Source organism: Mesocricetus auratus, unplaced genomic scaffold (genome assembly GCF_017639785.1).
Source record: "Mesocricetus auratus isolate SY011 unplaced genomic scaffold, BCM_Maur_2.0 Super-Scaffold_100011, whole genome shotgun sequence".
NCBI classification, from domain to species: Eukaryota; Metazoa; Chordata; class Mammalia; order Rodentia; family Cricetidae; genus Mesocricetus; species Mesocricetus auratus.
The window spans coordinates 52,011,088-52,030,769 of NW_024429195.1; the positions used below are offsets into that span (position 1 = coordinate 52,011,088).

A 19,682-nucleotide genomic window follows, 5' to 3' on the forward strand; every position below is an offset into this window, starting at 1 on the left:
CAGAGGGCTCCGTCCATGGTTGTGTGGGGGTCTATGATGAACCATTACTCCACAGTGAGAAGTATGTGGTAGAACAAAACTCCCCACCTCTAAGTTTGGGAAGCAGACAGAAATAAGAGGAGACTGGAGTCTCAACATCCACTCACAGGGCATGCCTCCAAGGATCCAGTTTCTTCCCATTAGCCCATTAGCGTCACCATCTCCCAATAGTCCTTACAGCCTCAACATAACATTACACATCTTCTCTCCTACCGGACATTGAACTCTAAACAGGGTTCTGGCAGCCACTGATTATTTGCTTAAATGTGTAACTTCTGTCTTAGTCCATCACAATTCCAGAGGCTGGAAAAATCCAGATGAAAGAGCCAGTAGACTTAGTGTTTGGTGAGGCCAGTTTTCTGATTCGCAGATGGTACCCGCTTGCTATAAACCCACTTAGTAGAAAGGCTTCAAGCTTTCTGGGGTCTCTTGTATAAAGGTGACATTCCCAATTGTTGTATGACATTTTGATGGTGCTCTGACAAATAAAGCTTGCTTACAGCCAGAGGTGGAGCTAGCCGCTAGCTGACCATAGAAGTTTGGAGAACGGTAGAGAGGGACAGGAAGCAGTAAGGCAGGGCAGAGACAGGATAAACCCTGAGACAGGTGGTTACTCCCCTGCTTCTCTGATCTTTCAGGTTCTTACTCCAATATCAGACTCCTGATTTTTATTGAGAAGGATTAATGCTTCCCCCAAACTTGAGGAAATTAAATGCATGCCCTTAGGATTGAATCACCCTCTAAAGGCCCTCTCCCTGAGCAGCCATCTTGTTGCCTAGGATCAGACCATACGTGTTCTGGGGGAACATAAACATTCAGACTTTAGCAACCCAAGACTAACAGTGCCAAAAGTATGCTAGTTGATTACTATTTTTTTTTTTGCTTAAGTAAGTAAAGGAATGTGGTCCTAACAGATATCAGTCTGGAATCTAACGCATTACATCTGATGATTCCTTCTATCTTCTAGTCCTAACATATACTAAGTTTTTGAAAATGCTTCTGAAATAAAGGAATTAAATGAGAGTGGATGGTTGGAGACCATTTTCTTGCTCACTTACAACTTCTTTCCTGTGATCAGTATATTTCTCAGTATGAAACCAACTTCTTTCTGCAGCTACAGTTCTAAGTTCTTGTGAGGTCCCCTCTTTCTTCTTACTAATATCTGCCTACCTACCTGTAATTTGGCTTTTGAGACTATAAACATTCCAGATCACATAAAAGATCTGCAATGGGCACAAGTCCAAAAGCAGGGTGGTTAACTGAATGGAGCTCCTGACAGGGTTACTACCCAAAGTCAAGTCGGCTCTGGTCTGGTTGCAGCTTATGAAGAGTAAGTATTAGTTACAGCATGTAATGAAAGAGATACATGTATCATATGGTGATATAGTATAATTACTACTGATACAGTTTGTGGCAAGTATCTCCTAGAATCTCCCAGTTTCCTCTTTCTCCAAGCCTATATTTCTATTGGACAGTTATCAAGGCTCAGATCACTAGCATATCACAGAATCGACCTGAAAATATTTTCCCTATTGGCTAGCTTTTGCAGTGCTAGCAGGTTCTATACAGACCACTGGAGGGAGAAGAGCCATCAGTGATATTGCTTAACAGTGAACCCTGCATGCTACAGTACCGATCCACCAGGAATGATGTGTCTACTGGTGAAATACAGGCCTGAAGGTTATGGAGGGTTACCAGCCATGTTGTAATGGATTTGTGACCTGCTCCATAGCAAGGAATTTATTCCTGGCACTGTGAACCTGTTCAAAAGACATTGGCTTGAGGGAACCTACTTCCTAGGGAGAACTTATCAATGATTGCCTTGCTAAATTGACATATTGTCAGATTGCTTCTAAATAGTTACATTTGTATACATAGAGTAATATCATTGATCAGCAACTGAGTGCTGAGAATAAGTGACTATTAGTCCCTTAGCTCTAAATGGGGCATCTATATAGGCCTTGACCCCCAAGGCTCAGATGATATCATAAAAGAAAGGAAAGGAAGACTGGAGGAGCTGGAGGATGGGAGTAATGCTGGGCAATGCTATCTGCTGGGCATTGCAGCCATGAACTCCCAGGAGCCAGGTTACCTGAACAAGACCATGGCAGACGAGAGCAGTTGACATTCAAACTGACAGAGCTAGTTGGATTCATTGAGTTACAGGAAACAAAAGAAAAGAAAACAAAAGTACAAAAGGAAAGGTAAAAAGGGAGGAGCTCCTGCTAGGAGTTTCTGGGGGCGGGGTGCGTGGGAGGGGGAGTAGGTTGGGAGAGTTGAGGTGGATATGATCAGTATGGTTTGCATTGCAAAACTGTCAAAGAATAAGAGTCTAAAGTTCACTAAGCATGACATCTATCCTTTTCTTTAATTAAAGTTATAATTTTGTTTCTTTGTAAAAATGCGTTCCTTTATCCTTATTTTTAATCTATAATTTTGGAAATCAAGCTATAGCCTACTTTAGGAGTTTCTTATTTATGTAAAAGCAATGGTGTTTAAAATATTGCATGGGTAATTTGATACTGGCATTGATTTTAAAAAACCATATTTTGAATATCAGTAGTATGGAGTACTCAACAAGGGAAAGGATAAGGAAACAATTGTTTAGAAAGAGGAAGGGGGAGCTATGTGAGCTTTCTTGAAAGTGCGCAGTGTGAGGGGAACAAGAGTAAAATCCCATTGAGAGTCTCAGATACATTGTAGCCTTGTTTCTGCTACTTAGTAGCCCCTTTCTAGTAGTTAATTTTGAACTCTGCACAAGCTATCCCTATTGAGTTTGATATACATAGTCTCTTGTGATAACTACAGGAAGGGATTTCTTGTTAGGGGAAATTTAGGTCATGATTCATTTAAAGATGCAGAGTTAAGCATGAGCCAGTTATTAATACACTATGGTGGCTCTATTTTCTTGGTAAATGACCCTAGGAAGGAAGGAAGGAGGGAGGGAAGGAAGGGAGGGAGGGAAGGAGGAAGGGAGGGAAAGGAAGGAAGGAAGGAAGAGAGGGATGAAGGAAGGGAGGAAGGAAGGAAGGAAGGAAGGAAGGGAAAGGAAAAGAAAGGAAAGGAAGGAGTTGGTCCATCTCTGTCCATTTGCCTGACTCAGTGTTTGTCTCTCTCCTTTCTCTCTCATTCTCTCTGAAAGCGTTATTCTCTTTGCCAAAGCTTTCCACACCCCCATGCCTTCCCCTTATTACTCCATAGGAGCCCCAGATCCTGAGAGGGTCACACTGTACTGCGGAACCGTTCTTTTGGCATTTGTATAAAGCTGAGGTGATCTTTGTGGGAGGTTGCTATGACAATTTGCAAACAGCAGAGCCGATGGAACGCTGCAGGAGGTAGCTCCCTCTGGACTGAAGTCTGCACTAGCTGTGGCCTGCACTCTCAGTTCATCCGAGGACCCGGAGACACAGGAGCAGGACTGAAGAGAATGGACACTCCAGGAGCGCTTCAGAAACAAGGCACCTCCCAGGAAGGAAGTGCCTGCACGGTGGCCCAACTTTCTCCCCTGTCTGCTAGGATTTGTTGAGCTTTCCCGCGACCTGACTATTAAGTGGACAAAGGTGCACAAGTGTGCCATGCTCGACAAAGCACAGGTGTGAGACAGGTCCTGGGAAAGAAGCTGTAGACCACAAATGAAAACAGGGCGGGGGAATTCTCCACGTGTCTGGGAAGGGAAAAATAACCTTTTCCTCCGAGGATGAGAGGTGAAGGAGGTGTGCTACTCTTGCAGCGACAGCTGAAAGGAAGGTGTGTCACGTCTCTCTCCCAGTGGCCGTGTTGGGGAAAGGCTTGGAGTTGTAAGGAAATGGGAGGTGTCTCTGATGTTTATTTTTGCCTAGCAACCCACAGCCAACTGCTACCCCAGCTGCGGTCCACAGGCGCCCGTCTGACTCCCCTTGTCCTAGCGACTGGAGGGCAGCGGTCACTCGGTGTCAGTGAATCAGGGAGGGCGTGCGTGGCCGAGCTGGAGGTGGAAGGGCAGCCCCTTCTTTCGTCCATGCTTGGGTCACCAGGCTCAGTCGCAGTCCCTCCTCGGGGCCTGACTTTCCGAGGTGACCCTCATACAACTAAGTTCTCTCCATGATTAACTGGGGAGAGGGGCTGGCTGAGCCACGGGACGGGGGGGCGGCGGGGGGCGCACAGTATTGTCTGGGAGCAGCCATTAGGAGCGGTGTCTAGGGGCGTGATGGGAGAAGGAGGGGTCTCTGCAGCAATTTCGGGAGGAGGCTGACCGCGGTAGGTTGCGCGGTAGTGCCGGGAGGGGCGTCGCAGGGGCGCGGGGGACCCGGGGAGCGGGCAGATGGCCGCAGGGGAGGCGGAGGGCGAGCCGGAGCCGCAGTTTTCCCGGGAGCGGAGGGCGGCTCTGCGGAAGATCGGAGGGGGAGGGACTCCCGGGGTGGCGGGTGGGGGTGGGGTGCGGGCGAGCCTGTGTGGCTGGGGCCGGGGGAGTCCGGGGCGGGGCCTCGGCGGGGGCGGGGCTGGCCTTCTCGGGAGCGAGCCGCGGGCGCGAGCGTGTGTGCGAGTGTGCGCGGACGCGCGCGGGCCCGGGAGGAGGCTCCCGAGTGTGTGGGTCCCGGCGGCCGCAGCCTGCTCCCCGTGGCCCCGATGTGAGGGAATCGGGGAGGCCAGCGGTGCGGCAGGGGAGGGCGAGGCATGTGCACGGGTCGGGGGGTCCAGCAGCCGCCCGAGGACGAGGGGGACGGCGGCGGCGAGGAGGAGAGCGGGGGGGCTCGCGGCGGCGGGCCCGGGCCGAGGGGATGCAGCCGACTGCGTGTGTCTGGCTGTAGCGGGCGTGAGGAGGCGACGAGGCGCGGGGGACCCGCGTGAGGGGCGACCAGGAGGCGGCGGCGGCGGCGGCGGCGGCGACGAGTAGCGGTGGGACCGGCGGCGAGGGCAGCCCTGCCATGCACGTTCCTCTCCCGCGGCCATGTTAACCAGGAAACCTTCGGCCGCCGCTCCTGCCGCCTACCCGACCGGTAAGGGCTCCGGGACCCTGGCGGCGACGCGGAGCACGGGCTGTACGTGTTGATGCCCCGGGAGCCCTGGACCCTGTGGGTTGGGCGAGGGGCGTCCGGAGCGCGGCCCCGTCGCTGCGCCCTCTCGGTGGCCCGCGCTCCCCTCCCCCGGCCCGGCGACGTGGGCCCCGGAGCTCCGGCCCAGCGCTGCTCCCAGCCGGGTCGCGAACTTAACTTTGCAGCTGGCGGCTGCGCGCCGGGGAGCCGCGTCCCGACCCCCCTTGCTTCCCGCACGCCGCCGGCTTTTCCCGGGCCGGGTGTCTCCTTCGATCTTCCCCCGGGAAGAGGGGGTTCACTGCCCACCGGGGCGGGGGCGGGGGTCTGCGGCTCTCTTTCCCCCACCCTGACTCTCTTTTGTCTCATCCCGCGCGTGGCTCCCAGGCCGAGGAGGGGACACCGCCGTTCGCCAGCTTCAGGCTTCCCCAGGGATCGGCGCGGGGGCTCCCCGAAGCGGAGTGGGAACCGGCCCGCCCTCTCCCATCGCCCTGCCGCCTCTCCGGGCCAGCAACGCTGCCACCGCAGCCCACACGGTGAGACCCGGCTCCGAGAGGGCTCCAGGCTGACCCTGGGCGTGTGGGGTTCTGACTCTGGGAAGAGAGGGCCGAGTGCTCCACGCCCCTGGCAGGGGCCTGTCCTCGACGCCGCCCTCTGCAACTTGGGCGAGCCCCGAGCTGCTGCCACAAAGGAGATTCGTGGCGTGGGCCCCTCGCTTCCCTCTGGAGCCCGCCCACCCCAGAGCTCCTTTTCCTGGGAACTTCCTTCTTGCGGCTTTCCTCCCCCCCCCCCCCCCCCCGTTTTCATCTCTGCTTCCCAGAGCTCCCTTCCCCCGACCCGGTAAACATCTCCTCCCAACCCCAGGGGTAGGGGATATTTATAGAAACATGTGTTAGGGGACAGCTAGGCCACCCAGCCCGGAAAATCGATCCCCCAAAGAGCCTCCGAGGCCTGGCTCCAGTCAGCAGGGAGCACCCGCCAATTGTCCCTCGCGTGTGTAAGCATGTTTTATGGGAGCTACAGGTTTGAGCACAGCAGAAATTGTAATTAACATTAACAAAAATAAGAGCCACAGCAGTAGTCTAAACAAAACAACCCACCCTGTAGGATTCTCGACATGGATATTACTCAAAAGGAAAGGGCCAACTTTGCTTTGTAGGTGGCAAGGGTAGGGCACCTGACAAGGGCTGTGGTCCCCGAGGCCCTGGGGGAAAGGGTTGCTGAGCCGGGGACTGGTGGCTGCAGAGATTCGACTTCAGCATGTACCTTTTCTCGGCTCCCAGCGATGGTTTTTGGATGGTGACCTCAAGCCTAGAGGAGGTGTGCACTTGGAGAAGGTGATGGCTTCAAAGGTCTTTTTCCCAAGGGCTCTCTGGGAGTGCAAACACCTAGGATGGTTCTGGTTCTGTGTGAGGTTGCTTACAGGGCATACGATTTTGTGGCTAAGTGAAAAGGTGCTTGAAAGCACCATGTGTGACCTGCAGGGAACATCTTTGGGGGTCATGTGTGACTGAAACTTGTTTATCACCAGAGACTTCACGAGAGGAAAGACTTCAGCTGTGTTGGAGACATGGAAGAGAGGTAGACCACTCTCGTAGAACACGTTTTATTGTTAGTTCTCATTCTGTTTTTCTCAGTGTATCTGTCCTAGGGGTTGGGAATTCATTACGCAGGGATTAACTCATGCGGGTCAGGCTATTGCTGGGAAAGAGAGAAATGTTATTGTTACGAGGGCATCCTGGTTAAGGAACCACCAATGGTTTTAGGGGTTTGACTTTTCTGTCTTGGCTGGTTTAGGATCATCTGACAGTTTGGAAAATACAGCATCCATTTCTCTCCCCCATCGTGTTGTTGTGATCACGTGACACGATGTGAGCTGGAAAAGATAACTTGGTTTGCATGTGCTTTCCAGTTGTGTTTAAGGATGACCTTTACCTGGCAAGAACTTCTTTGCAAGTGAAATACATATTGAAACTGAAAAATTGCAGTAGTAAAACCACCTGCGGGGCGTCAGAAAGAAAAAGATGTGAAGGTATTTCTCAGGAGAGATGCCCGTGTTTTGCTGTGTGTGGCCTGTGTGTGGCGTGGCTGTTTTGAATTGGAGGGTAAATTTCAGTTGCCCGGCATCATTAGATGCTAGGTTCTGCGAGCAAATCTTTGTTTCCAGTGTTGTTAGTTTTGATTTAGTTTGTGTAACAGTACAGATTGCCCAGATCAAGGGCATTCAGGGCCACAGTTTATCTGGTCCTTCTCCTGCATTTTGACCTGGGGATGCAGACTCCACAGGTTAACTGAGTTGTCAGTAGTCCATAGCCAACTCAAATATGTATCACAGAGTTGCACACCCTGTATTGCTTGGGACTACTAGTTCTGGAACCCAGTGTTAGCTTTAGTGTAAATGCTAGAGTCTTTTGCAGTTTGTAGTCCCATGCCTTTCATATTTTCAGAAGTGTTTACGTGTTTATTTCTAGAACAATTGCACCTGGAAAGAAGTGTTGTGGAATGAGTGGGAAGAAAGGGCATTAAGTGAGAAATGATTTATCATAGGAGCTTTCTCATCTTTGCCCTTAAACACTTGATAGGATTGGGAACTTTGCATTTTTCCATGGTAGTCTGTTTCCTACTTTTTGTGGGGCTTTTATTTTATACTGTAGTAATTTAGTTTAGGTCTGTGTGTGCTAAAAGTAAAACCAGTAAGTATCGTATCTTGATTTTCATTAGTTTTTTTCTTATAACAGTATATGGAAGATAACAAAATATTTATTTTAAAATCTTTTCATTTTTATAAATTGCAAAATATTGGTATATACTTTTATAACTTTGCATTTTTAAATCATCCATCAGTGATTTTTTTTAATTCCTCAACTTTATTCCCACAACACCCCCAACGTTTCTAAGATGACTTTGGGAGGTTTTAAAACACCCAGACATCTTAGCACACTGAACATGTGTTATTTGCCATTTTGGTATTGCAAGAGAAAGAGCACCAGACTTCTTAGACTTTTGTTCACACAGAATTTTCAGTGCTAAAGTATGTCATGTTTAGAGGAGGGGTTTGTGGGTCTCTCCACGTTAGCACATCCAGTTGTGGGTGTTTAAACCACTGAGTTCATTTCCGCTTGTATTCTTGAATATGACACATTGTACTGCACTCGCTAGTAGGACTGACCCGTGGTTTCTGACTTCAGAAGGCTGAAGTGGGAGGAAGGGATTTTCAGTGTTCTTATGTTTAGCACATCTGGCTTTTCTGGTTGCCCCACCTACTGCGTATCAGTTTTGTCCATTTGATTTGGGTTGTGATTTCGGAGTCCTGCACTGTTGAAGACCCCAGATCCTCATTTTTACTGGAACCTTCAAGTGAATGTCTTTAAGTCCTGGAATGTGTAAGGCTCTTGAGTGTTGCAAGATATCTGCTATGGGTACTTTTTAACCAGCTGTCCTTTGCCTCGGAGGCCCGGCAAGATCTTGTGACTTGGGCCTCTTGGGATATTTCCCAACTCCCTCAGCACTGACTTCATGTTTTCTTTTGAAGATGCAAACACTATTGCCGAAGAAGAGTGACTTCAAGAGACATTTCTTGATGTGTTTGCTTCTAGTTAGGAGACATTCAGTGCTGACTGTGTATCTGAGTTTGTCTTAATGGGGACTTAAGAAAAATAAGAGGTGACCACTCCTCCTCCACCCAGCCCCCGTAATTTCTTGCAGTCAGCCGGGTGCACTTTTGTCAAAACTGAGTGAAATGAAGCATTAATGCTAAAACAGTTCCCTGTAGGTACAGAGGGAGCTGTTTAATAGATTGGAGGGAGGAGGCAAGAGTTCTGTTCTGGGCATTGAAGAGTGAGTAGGAGTTTGTCATCTGAACACTGGAAAGGAGAGTCAAAGCAGCATCAGAAAAGAATAGTAGTAATAGCGGTCACTTGCTAAATACTATTAAATACTGTGCCACACACTTTACACACACACGTCTCTAATCTCCATAAGAGCCCTAATGAGGTAGCCTGGAACCTCTCTGCACACAAGGACACTAGTTCAGAGAGATAAGGTAAATTACCCAGGTTCACACAGTAAGTGCCAGAGTCAGATTTCATGTGTGACTCTTAAAGAGAGGAGTATGAAGTGCATGGTGTCCCTGGGCCCTGGGGGTTCAGCCTTGTTCCTCTGAGAGGGACACCAATATGTAGATGAGACCGGAAGAACTCTGAGATGTGTTCTCACTGCATGCATTAGCTGTGGCAGTGGGATGCAGCCATGGGCCAGAAGGACAGTAGGATGTACATGCCATCTCAAGTAGCACTGTGGAGTGTGTGTGTGTGTGTGTGTGTGTGTGTGTGTGTGTGTGAATGCATGTCTGTTTGCTGCCTGCATATCTGCCTCAGTTGTCCCAGGGAAAACAGCAGAAGGTGAAATGCAACTGATGTGAAGGGCGTGAGTGAGTGGGCACAGAAGGCTTCCAGATAGCGTGGGAAGGGGGCAGTTGCTGAGAGTGGTTTCCGGGTATACACACTCTCAGGGATTCCCAGGTGTTCAGCCAGAGCGATTATTTGGGAAGAGGGTTTTTTTTTTTCTTTTTTGAAAATGTTTTGTTTTTTAAGTTGAGGATTATGATAGCAAGAAAACATTTGGTTTTATAAAGAGAAGTTAGGAGTTTGTTCCAGTTTCCTGTGGGAGTAGAACCTCATTGGCAGTTGGACAAGGGGCTTGAGTCCAGGAGCTATGGATGGGCATGTCTGCAAGAGGACACAGGAGAGACTGCAGCCAGGGATGGGTGCTCCTGACAGCCTGGCTGTGCACAGGAAATTGTAGGAGTGGAAACTCCAAGAGAAGAGAAGTTTAGACCCACCCATCAGCAGGCGGCCATCGCTGATGCTGCAAAAGGAGGACAAGAGAAGGCAGGTGGAGAGAGGTGGCGGCCAGTTTATGGGCAAGCTCTTTAGTCCTGGTCACTACAATATTTGAAATAATGTTTGGTTTATACCAAAATTGATCACAGTGACCTAAATCACAGTAAATCCTTGATGCTCAAAAAGTTTCCTTTTGCTAGCATTTTAGGACTTCTAAAACCCGAAGGTTGATTTTGTCCTTAATGTACTTCATGAATTGTATAGCACAGATCTGGGTAATGTCGGCTCTTCTGAAGTGTCCTCCATCTTGCCCTGAAGAGAGAGATTTCAGATCTTTCCATCCCTAGAGTTTGAAAGACTAAAGAGGAGAGAGCACAGAGGTGAAGAAGTCTTTGGAAGGAAAGCAGTGAATGGATAAGAGCATGATGGAGCACTAGCATTTGAGAGGCGGGGCTGGGGGATGGTGCCTTTGCTAGCATGTTCTTGGCTAACTCTGGCATCTTAAAAATATGGGAAAGGAAAGGAAGGGAGAGAGGGGAAGAGCAATAACACGTTTGTGCTTCTTCTGTATCTGATTAAGGCTTTCCTAATGTCTTCTATGGACTACCTTGCTTTTGAAGCAGAAAGCTAAGATACCTTAGTGGACTATAAATTCACCTTACACGGAGGCATCATCTCTGCATTCAATAAGAGAAATCTGCTAGAAGTCTTGAGAAGTAAAATTCTTGATCCCGTGAAATCAAGTCCAGGAACTGGCTTCTTTCTCTTTTAGAAGTGAGCAGAGCCTCGCTCCATAGATGGCAATTACGCTTACTGCTTGTCAATTTAAAAACAACAACAACAAGAAACCTGTTAGGAAGGAAGGAAGGGTTGGAATTTCATTTTATAATCCAGGTGTTCCCAAGGCATTTCTCAAAATCACCTTGCTTCTCTATTGTACTTCCTTCTTCCAGAGTATGAGTGCTCCAAACAGAGGGCTTAGCACTGATGACAAAGGACTCATTTTATTTACTATAAATTCCAATGGGCAGAGTTCCTGCCACTTTGTAGCTAGTCCCTCCTTACTGCTGGTTGTATGAGGGAGGTGGATTTTGATGACAAGTTGATTCTTTGAGATCTCAAGGAAGAATTACCCTAGCGGGCTGCTTGAAGGAAATTCCAGGCCAATTCTGGGTAGGAGAATGGGGGCTCTGCCTTTGGCCTGTCAGTTTTGTTTAGATAGGACTATTCCGGGATGGCATGTGTGCCAGAAATAGAAATTGTCACTTTGTATTTGTATTGGTTACTGTTTCCTTTGCTGGGAGCAAATACCTGTGCAAACCAATTTAAAGGAGGAGGGGCATACTCTGGCTGGCAATTGAAGAAGGGCTACAGTGTCATATCAGTGAAGGCATGGTGCCAGGAACCCGAGGCAGCTGATACATGGAGGGAGGAGGCAGAAAGAGGCAGGCTTTTGGTTCATTTTGTTTATTTAGTCTGGAACCCCAGCCCATTGACCAGTGCCAACAGTATTTAGTTTGCCTGTTCCCACCTCATTTTACCCAATCTAGAAACTCTTTAGAAAACACACCTCCTAGGTTGTTCTAGATCCTGCCGAGGTGGCAGTATTAACATCATGTTTTTCTTTATTGGAAAGCTGAGTGTCCCAACAGCCTGTAGAAGTAGAGATACATTCATGGGTACGGAGCTGTGGTCCAGAGGTCCAAGCTGAATGGCAGTTGCTCATCTTGTTGGACAGAATGACTTTAAGTCAGTGACACCCAGAAACTGTTAAAAAAACAGGTTTGAAGTTTGCAAGGTAACTAGGGCACACATGTCTATGGGAGACTGTCAATAGAAGCACATTTTGTTTGTTACCGTGTGTCCCCAGGTTAATTAGAACTTCCAGGGACTGGGCAAGTATAAAGTGTTTCCGGAGGAGGGTAGATATGCGAGAGAGTGCTGGACAAATGTGATTCCCCATCCTCCTATAAATAAAGAATGAAAGGTGGAAGCACTGCAGTCTGGGTGTGGGCAGCAATGTGGCTGGCACTTGTGTGTGCTTCGCCTGTTCCCTTTCCAGATCAGTTATGGCTTAAAACACCCACCATGTGCCAGGCCTCTTATTAAACACTAGGTGCAGAATGGTGACAGGAAGGTTTATCCCTGCCTCCAGGAAAACTTACTTCTAGGACTCAAGCTATACAGCTGTAGCATTCCTGAGGCTGTCCTGTGTTTCCTAACCTTGTCCAATTTACTGTCCTTTTTCTTTACTGTCTGCCTATTAGCATCCTATTCATTCTCCCTGCCAGTATGTTCACGGGACCCCTTGGGTGCACACACCGTGGCTGTGGGTTCGTGCCAAATTGGGAGTTGGGTAATGAGAACTGATTTCTAATATCACATTTGAAGAGAAGGGCCCCTTCCTTTCTGTTTATGTTTCTTGTCTGAATTACAGATCGGCGGTGGTAAGCACACCATGAATGACCACCTCCACATTAGCAGTCACAGCCACGGTCAGATCCAGGTTCAGCAGCTGTTTGAGGATAACAGTAACAAAAGGACAGTGCTTACAACGCAACCAAATGGGCTTACGACAGTGGGCAAGACGGGCTTGCCTGTGGTGCCCGAGAGGCAGCTGGAGAGCATTCACAGGCGGCAGGGGAGTTCCACCTCTCTGAAGTCCATGGAAGGCATGGGGAAGGTGAAAGCCACCCCCATGACACCTGAACAAGCAATGAAGCAATACATGCAAAAACTCACAGCCTTTGAACACCATGAGATTTTTAGCTACCCTGAAATATATTTCTTGGGTCCAAATGCGAAGAAGCGTCAAGGCATGACAGGTGGACCCAACAACGGGGGTTATGATGATGACCAGGGATCATACGTGCAGGTGCCCCATGATCACGTGGCTTACAGGTACGAGGTCCTCAAGGTAATCGGGAAGGGGAGCTTTGGGCAGGTGGTCAAGGCCTATGACCACAAAGTCCACCAGCACGTGGCCCTGAAGATGGTGCGGAATGAGAAGCGCTTCCACCGGCAGGCGGCAGAGGAGATCCGGATCTTGGAACACCTACGGAAGCAGGATAAAGACAACACCATGAACGTCATCCACATGCTGGAGAATTTTACCTTCCGCAACCACATCTGCATGACGTTTGAGTTGCTGAGCATGAACCTCTACGAGCTCATCAAGAAGAATAAGTTCCAGGGCTTCAGCCTGCCTCTGGTGCGCAAGTTTGCCCACTCGATCCTGCAGTGTTTGGATGCTTTGCACAAAAACAGAATAATTCACTGTGACCTTAAGCCCGAGAACATTTTGTTAAAGCAGCAAGGTAGAAGCAGTATTAAAGTGATTGACTTCGGCTCCAGCTGTTATGAGCACCAGCGTGTCTACACATACATCCAGTCGCGCTTCTACCGGGCTCCGGAAGTGATCCTTGGAGCCAGGTACGGCATGCCCATTGATATGTGGAGCCTGGGTTGCATCCTCGCGGAACTCCTGACAGGTTACCCCCTCTTGCCTGGGGAGGATGAAGGGGACCAGCTAGCTTGTATGATTGAGCTTTTGGGCATGCCCTCCCAGAAACTCCTGGATGCTTCCAAACGAGCCAAAAATTTCGTGAGCTCCAAGGGTTATCCCCGGTACTGCACTGTCACGACTCTTTCAGATGGCTCCGTGGTCCTCAACGGAGGCCGATCCCGGAGAGGGAAACTGAGGGGCCCACCAGAGAGCAGAGAGTGGGGGAACGCACTAAAGGGATGTGATGATCCTCTTTTCCTTGACTTCTTAAAACAGTGTTTGGAGTGGGATCCCGCGGTCCGCATGACCCCGGGCCAGGCTTTGCGGCACCCCTGGCTCAGGAGGCGCTTGCCAAAGCCTCCGACCGGGGAGAAGACGGCGGTGAAGAGGGTCACGGACAGCGCTGGTGCTATCACGTCGATTTCCAAGTTACCTCCACCTTCCAGCTCAGCTTCCAAGCTGAGGACTAATTTGGCACAGATGACAGATGCCAATGGGAATATTCAGCAGAGGACAATGTTGCCAAAACTCGTTAGCTGAGCTCCAATCCCCCTGATGCTGGCAAGCTGAAAAAATGCGTTATAGCTGAGCCTTATTGGGTTGAAAAGTGTAGCTCAGACCTGTTTTTATTTGCTCCAAAACTCGACTCGTTTTTATCCTTTCAGCACTTGATGTAAGAGTTTGTTTTGTTTTTATAAAATACATGGGGACAATGCTTTAAGTTTTTATACTTTCTGAAATAGTTCCCCCCCCCCCCCCCGTGTTCTAAAAGCAAGATGAGCCTTACTGTTCATTAGTGTGGCAGAGTGAGCATACCAGTGGCAGGCCATTGCTTTCTTCGTGACAGCCACACATTTACAGATTGGTCAAACGTATTCACTGTTTTCATGGTTCATCCTCCATGCTCTCCTTGCTCTAGGTTCCCACAGGAGCAGCAGACCTCGCTTCCATTTTCCGGTAAATTAACCTGGGTCAGAGTGGAGGTGGAAGACGAAGGGTCAGGGTGAAAACCTCTAAGAAAAACCTCCCTTTAGAGAGTGTGCTTTTCCTCATGGTGTGTTCAAACACTTGCAAAATAGGTTGCCCAGGTTTAACCCGCCCACTTAACATTCGGATGCCAGTAAGCCACCAAGCAATATTGAGTGGATAAGTGGAAACTGAGATGCGTGAATTCCTCCTGAGGCTCTGGGAAGACGGCATGCTGTCATAATCAGGAAACCTTCTGATTATGGAATTGCTTTTCCACCTAATTTTAGGACGCCCCACTACTGTTCCCTGCTTCTCCTTTTATCACACATCTGTCGTCTGCATTTAGTGTGTCTCTTCCCTTCAGCTGTCTATCCCAGACTGTTAATTCAGAGATCCAATTTAGCTGCCGTTGTGTCCAGTGTTTCACACCCCAGTTTCCAAAAGAGCAGCAGCCCAGCTACCTATGGGGGAGATTTCCATAGTTCCGACGATTTAGCTGGCCAGAGTGAGTTCACACTGTAGGCGCCACTGAGGTTCCCTTAGCCTGGGAAAGATCGGTTCTTTCGTTGGAAAGAAAAGGGGTTGGAACTCCTCTTGGTAAAGAGAAGTCACTGTGGCCATTCATTTGGGCCAGTTTTAACAACAAATTGAAAGGAGGAGAAATTCAACCTCGAGTTAAATGGTTTGACTTAGTCTTTGATTCATTAGAAGAGCCACGGAAACTGCATCCCTCTGTTCAGTTTTACTTTCTTTTGGATGGCACTGAGTGCTTTTGTGGGGATGACACTTTACCTGAAAGAGTAACTGAGAGTTAGGTAAAAGAATATTTTCTTCTCTGAATGAAAATTATTTTCACAGTGAAAATTTCAGTATTTTATCACTAATGGATGAACGGTGATATATATCAATTTCAAGGCACGTGGAAAGAATTTTTTTAGTATGTGCAATTTAATAGAGAAAGATTTCTGCCTGTTTGGACAATAGGTTTTGGATAGTAAAAATTAGGATAATCTTTTATATGCACAGATATTATTGTATTGCCTGTAAATTGATTTACAAAATACTTAAAGCATGGTCCCCAGTGAGGCCAAGAAAGTTTCCGGTTAAGCTTTTTCTTTATTTTTTAATTCTACTTTTTTTCTTATTTAAAAAAAATGAAACAAAGAAAAAAACAAATAAAAAGTGTCATTTTGAATAAAACATTTTCTTATCTTGAGGTTTTGCCGGTTGATGGTGGAAAAATATGCTCAGGAATTATTTCAAATATTTGCCAAAAATCAGTAATAAGATTAGCTTATTAATAAGTTAGTGATGTTGCTGTTTGCTTTCCTATTTAAGGATGCCATTGATAAATTAATTTGTACCTTCTGTACTTAACAATGATAGCTTATTTCCCCAGTCAAATTCTTTAGCATACTGTACACATTTCTGTGTCATCTGTGAAGTGCAATAATATGTCTGTGAGTTACATTTTAAATGACAGTTCCCCCAATCAATGGCTTATAGGACTTAAAAATTTGTGTATTTAATTTTTTAAAAAATCGGCTTAGAGGCATGAGAAATACAAGATTTGGTCTGGGGGCTTTTGTAAAACTACAAGTCTCTTAGTGATGGTTAGTGCCTTTAGGTCATCAAAGTATATTTAAAAACTACAGAAGCTGTTCTTCCCTTCAGAGGCTCCTGTCCTGTCCCCATTGTCACTTACTTGTCACAGTGTGAGCCTGAGCCTGCTGTCACTAACTCCCCTGTAACACGGCTATGCTTGCAACAGTTTAGAAGTGGACAAAAATTGCTTGTCTTTCTCCCACCACACAAAACTGGTTCTTCCGATGCCAGCAGAACAGTTGTGATGTGCTTTGTCCACAAATGCAACCGGAAACTTTGAAGCCAAACTATAATGTGCAGTGCGATGAGGCTTGCCTTCCTTCCTTCCTTCCTTCCTTCCTTCCTTCCTTCTTGCCTGCCTTCCTTCCTTTCCCCAAGTACAGTGACATTTCTTTTATTCATAAAAGCCGCCATGTTTCAGCATTTACTGATACAGCTGCTTTGAGAAGAATCCTATTTAATTATTGTGTCTAAAAATGAAACTGTTGCCTCCTTGTGATCTTAAAACCTAAATAAAGGGCTCTGATAGGCTACTAGGAGTCGGCTTGGAAACGGTCCTTGGTCTCACAGGTTACCATTGTCTAGGGATGTCTGAGCTGTTTTTGGATTTAGGAATAGCACAGTGTTGTCTTGTCTTTGGTTGCAGTCTCATTTGGCTCCATTTCTTGCACTACCAGCGTGTCCTCAGCACAACAGTGGGACACTGAGTGATGCAAGACCATGTAGATGAACATCTTAGAGGAGAAACTGTGCCCTTAGTGTTAACGATGTGCCTTTGTTCTGAATGCCATGTTGTAGGGCATGCATTTTTTTTTGGCCTCTTTAACTCTTTGAACTAGAGGTAGTAATGATGGAAGCCACCTCTGCAAAGATAACATCTGTCTTAAATATCTAGATTTATAGGCCTTAATAGAAACCATAAGGCGTGAGCCATCATTGGGCGCTGAGCAAGATAACCACTGGTTAGTTACACCAGGAATTCCTGTGTTTAAGGGATTAAAGATGGTCTTTGTTGTATCTGAACATCAGACTGATTTTTTTAAATGATATTTTTTGTTATGCTAACACTAGACAAAAATCAACTGTATTTGTAAAAATTTACCTCAAACCATTTAATTTTATAGTGTGATTAATCCCAGGGCATTTGGTATGAACCAAAGTGCATTCCTTTTTTTATGTGCCTGGCTCTTGTAGGGATGGCCAGGGATTTTTACAATTTGGGTGCAAGGCACTTAAGCCACTTTTAAACTTACTGGGTGGTATGGAGTCATGGTAAGTGACTCCATCAGAATGTTAGGAAACACTACAGGCATCAGTAGCATTGGGCCATATTGGAATCTTAAAGCATGAATTATTTTGAAGAGAACATTCATTTTTGTAATTTTTTTCATCAAGAATATTTCTGGTAAGCAGAAGATTTTTAAAATAAAAATCAACTGATTTGGTTGGTAAAGGTTTTAATATTGCCCACCATAATGCTGTGGTAGCATTTAAAAACAAGTATTTGTGGACTCTTTGTTTTTAGGGGCTTGTACATCTCTCTGCTATGGACATATATAAGATTCACTGTAATTATACTCAGCTCAACTGCTACAGTTATGTCTAGGCAGTGGCTTGGGTCTAGGCAGTGGCTTGGGTTTTCATCGAGCAACAACTTAGACACGTGACTGTAATAATGCTGCAACTGTGTGTACTGAAAAATATGTGAAAATGGTTGAATGTGGACTGTGTATATATGTATGTACAGATTTCTGTGAGATGCTGCTGTCGCCACTTAACATGGAAAGTGTTTTAGGGGGTTTGAATCCTAGTGGCCAGTTCTATGATACTGTATGTATTGTACAGCTGATGACAGGAGTAAGACTGTTCAGTGAATATTTGTTAAATTTTATTGTTGTGGCCAGAGATAATTTCAGAATAAAATTTTAATGTCCTACCTTAACTTTTCTTCCCTTCTCTAACTATAATTTAACTCCTCATCTATTTCTGATATAATTATTCTTGGTTTGTTAAAGCTGGAGAGATGTTAGAGTCTCAGATGGCTTGAGATGTTAAAACATCCCTTCTGCTGATTTGTTCACCAACTGTGACTTAATTTCTTTACTATAAATATTCAAATTCTGAGGGGTTTTCTTACTTTTAAAAAATGAAGTTTTAAGAGGAAACTCCTACTAAACCTGAACTCTCAAGATATTCTATTTATCTGTAATCGTTTTTGTGTTAATTTTTCTTTATGTGCTATTTGCCACATTCTATACACATCAGAGCTTCAAATTCTTTTCTCCTTCAAGCTTACAGTCAGCAAGGGAGCAGGACGCTCTGTTCTTCTCTGATAGTCTTCATTCTTTCCAGTGTACACTTGTGGTTGGTTCTTCCCAGATGCTCTTGAATGTGCATGCTTTCACTGTTTTTATCCGTGGTGAGCTCTGTGGTTCACAACTGGGGGTTTTGTTGTTCCCAACGTGACTGGGTCAGGAAATGTGGCTTGTTAGCTGCAACTAGCTCTACATGTGTCGAGCTCAGTTAACTCCAAATGAAAGAGTTTACTTACTGATGACAGTAACAAGGTGTTATGTGAGACATCCCCGGGGCATAGTGTAGATAACTTTCCCTTGTGGCGAGAGCTACCTCACAATTTTGTTTACATCCCTCCTGCTGAAGAACTCTGTGACTTACTGTATCTTATCTGTAGTTAGTGGGATTTGCTGAAAGAAAGGAGCCTGAGATTGCTAAGCCCAGCTTTTGTCTTCACATACAATGCAGAGATTTTCATATTTGCTTACCTTGCTGCTCAGAGTTCATATCCAGTCTGAAAACACAGCAAACAGAAGAAACACTGACCAACCAAGAGCAAACCGAAATGAATATCTAAGTGATGAGCATGATGAATGAGTCCAGGCAGATCCTTAGTACCCTTGTCTGACCCAGAAAAGATGAGCTTCCACTCCTCCTAGTAACTCTTTCTAAACTCTTAAGTTGATTAATGCTGAATTCTGTTTGAGTCCCTGTAATTTCTTTCCTTTTGGAATCATCAACTATAAAAATAAGTATGTAGACAAGGACTTCAAAATTGCTTTCAAAATAGCCTAGAGACTAGTCCCTGTTAGGATCCATATGGCTCTTTTCATGAAGGAGGGGAGGCGGGGGTTTTGATTACCTTTGTGCTTGGAAAGGGCTTTAGAAGAGACCCAAAACCATGGATATTTGTGGCTTTATTTCACCTTTTTTTTTTAAGTTTGAATTACACTGCTTGTCCTTCAAACTTTACGCAAATAAACACTTGTCACTGGTGGTACCTAAGTCCCTCCCAGAAGAAAATTTGATTACTGTGTTGGGTATACATGAGAGAATTCTGTCTTCATGCAAAGTGGTTAGTTTATTTGCTTTCACTTGGACTTATATTGATTGGCCGTGATGGCATCCTTAGTAACTGAGAAGGAGACAGGAATTGCTGTTTTCTTGCATTTCAAGGAAGTTTAGTAAGTACTTCAAGAGTGAATGGAGACTCTGGAGTGTTAGGTGACTATAATAAGGACATGCAGAGATATACTGTAATTACATTGGGTTTGGTAGAACTTAGGAGCATTACTCCCTACAAAGGAGAGAACGCCCTTGAAGATCCCGGTGTCATGGGTGTCATTCATCCTTATATCTTCCTTTGAGCTGCAATTATCCTCAATTAAGAAGAAAATGAAATGACTGATGCCAAAGAGA

At 46.3% G+C, this 19,682-nt stretch overlaps 1 protein-coding gene across 1 annotated transcript; it reads left to right on the plus strand.

Moving 5' to 3' along the window:
* Positions 1–4,552: 4,552 nt before the first annotated feature.
* Dyrk2 (dual specificity tyrosine phosphorylation regulated kinase 2) lies at positions 4,553–17,910 on the plus strand. The gene is made up of 3 exons (XM_005081508.4): positions 4,553–5,015; positions 5,436–5,584; positions 12,327–17,910. Exons 1-3 carry the CDS (start codon positions 4,967–4,969, stop codon positions 13,932–13,934), a joined length of 1,806 nt encoding a protein of 601 aa, XP_005081565.1. The 5' UTR covers positions 4,553–4,966; the 3' UTR covers positions 13,935–17,910.
* The last annotated feature ends 1,772 nt before the right edge of the window (positions 17,911–19,682 follow it).

Bases quoted from the DNA above. Each gene is read 5' to 3' on its own strand.
- Dyrk2 (XM_005081508.4), top strand. From the start codon at position 4,967: ATGTTAACCAGGAAACCTTCGGCCGCCGCTCCTGCCGCCTACCCGACC. The intron at 5,016-5,435 runs GTAAGGGCTCCG...CGTGGCTCCCAG, and splicing joins TCCTGCCGCCTACCCGACCG to GCCGAGGAGGGGACACCGCC. The intron at 5,585-12,326 runs GTGAGACCCGGC...TCTGAATTACAG, and splicing joins CTGCCACCGCAGCCCACACG to ATCGGCGGTGGTAAGCACAC.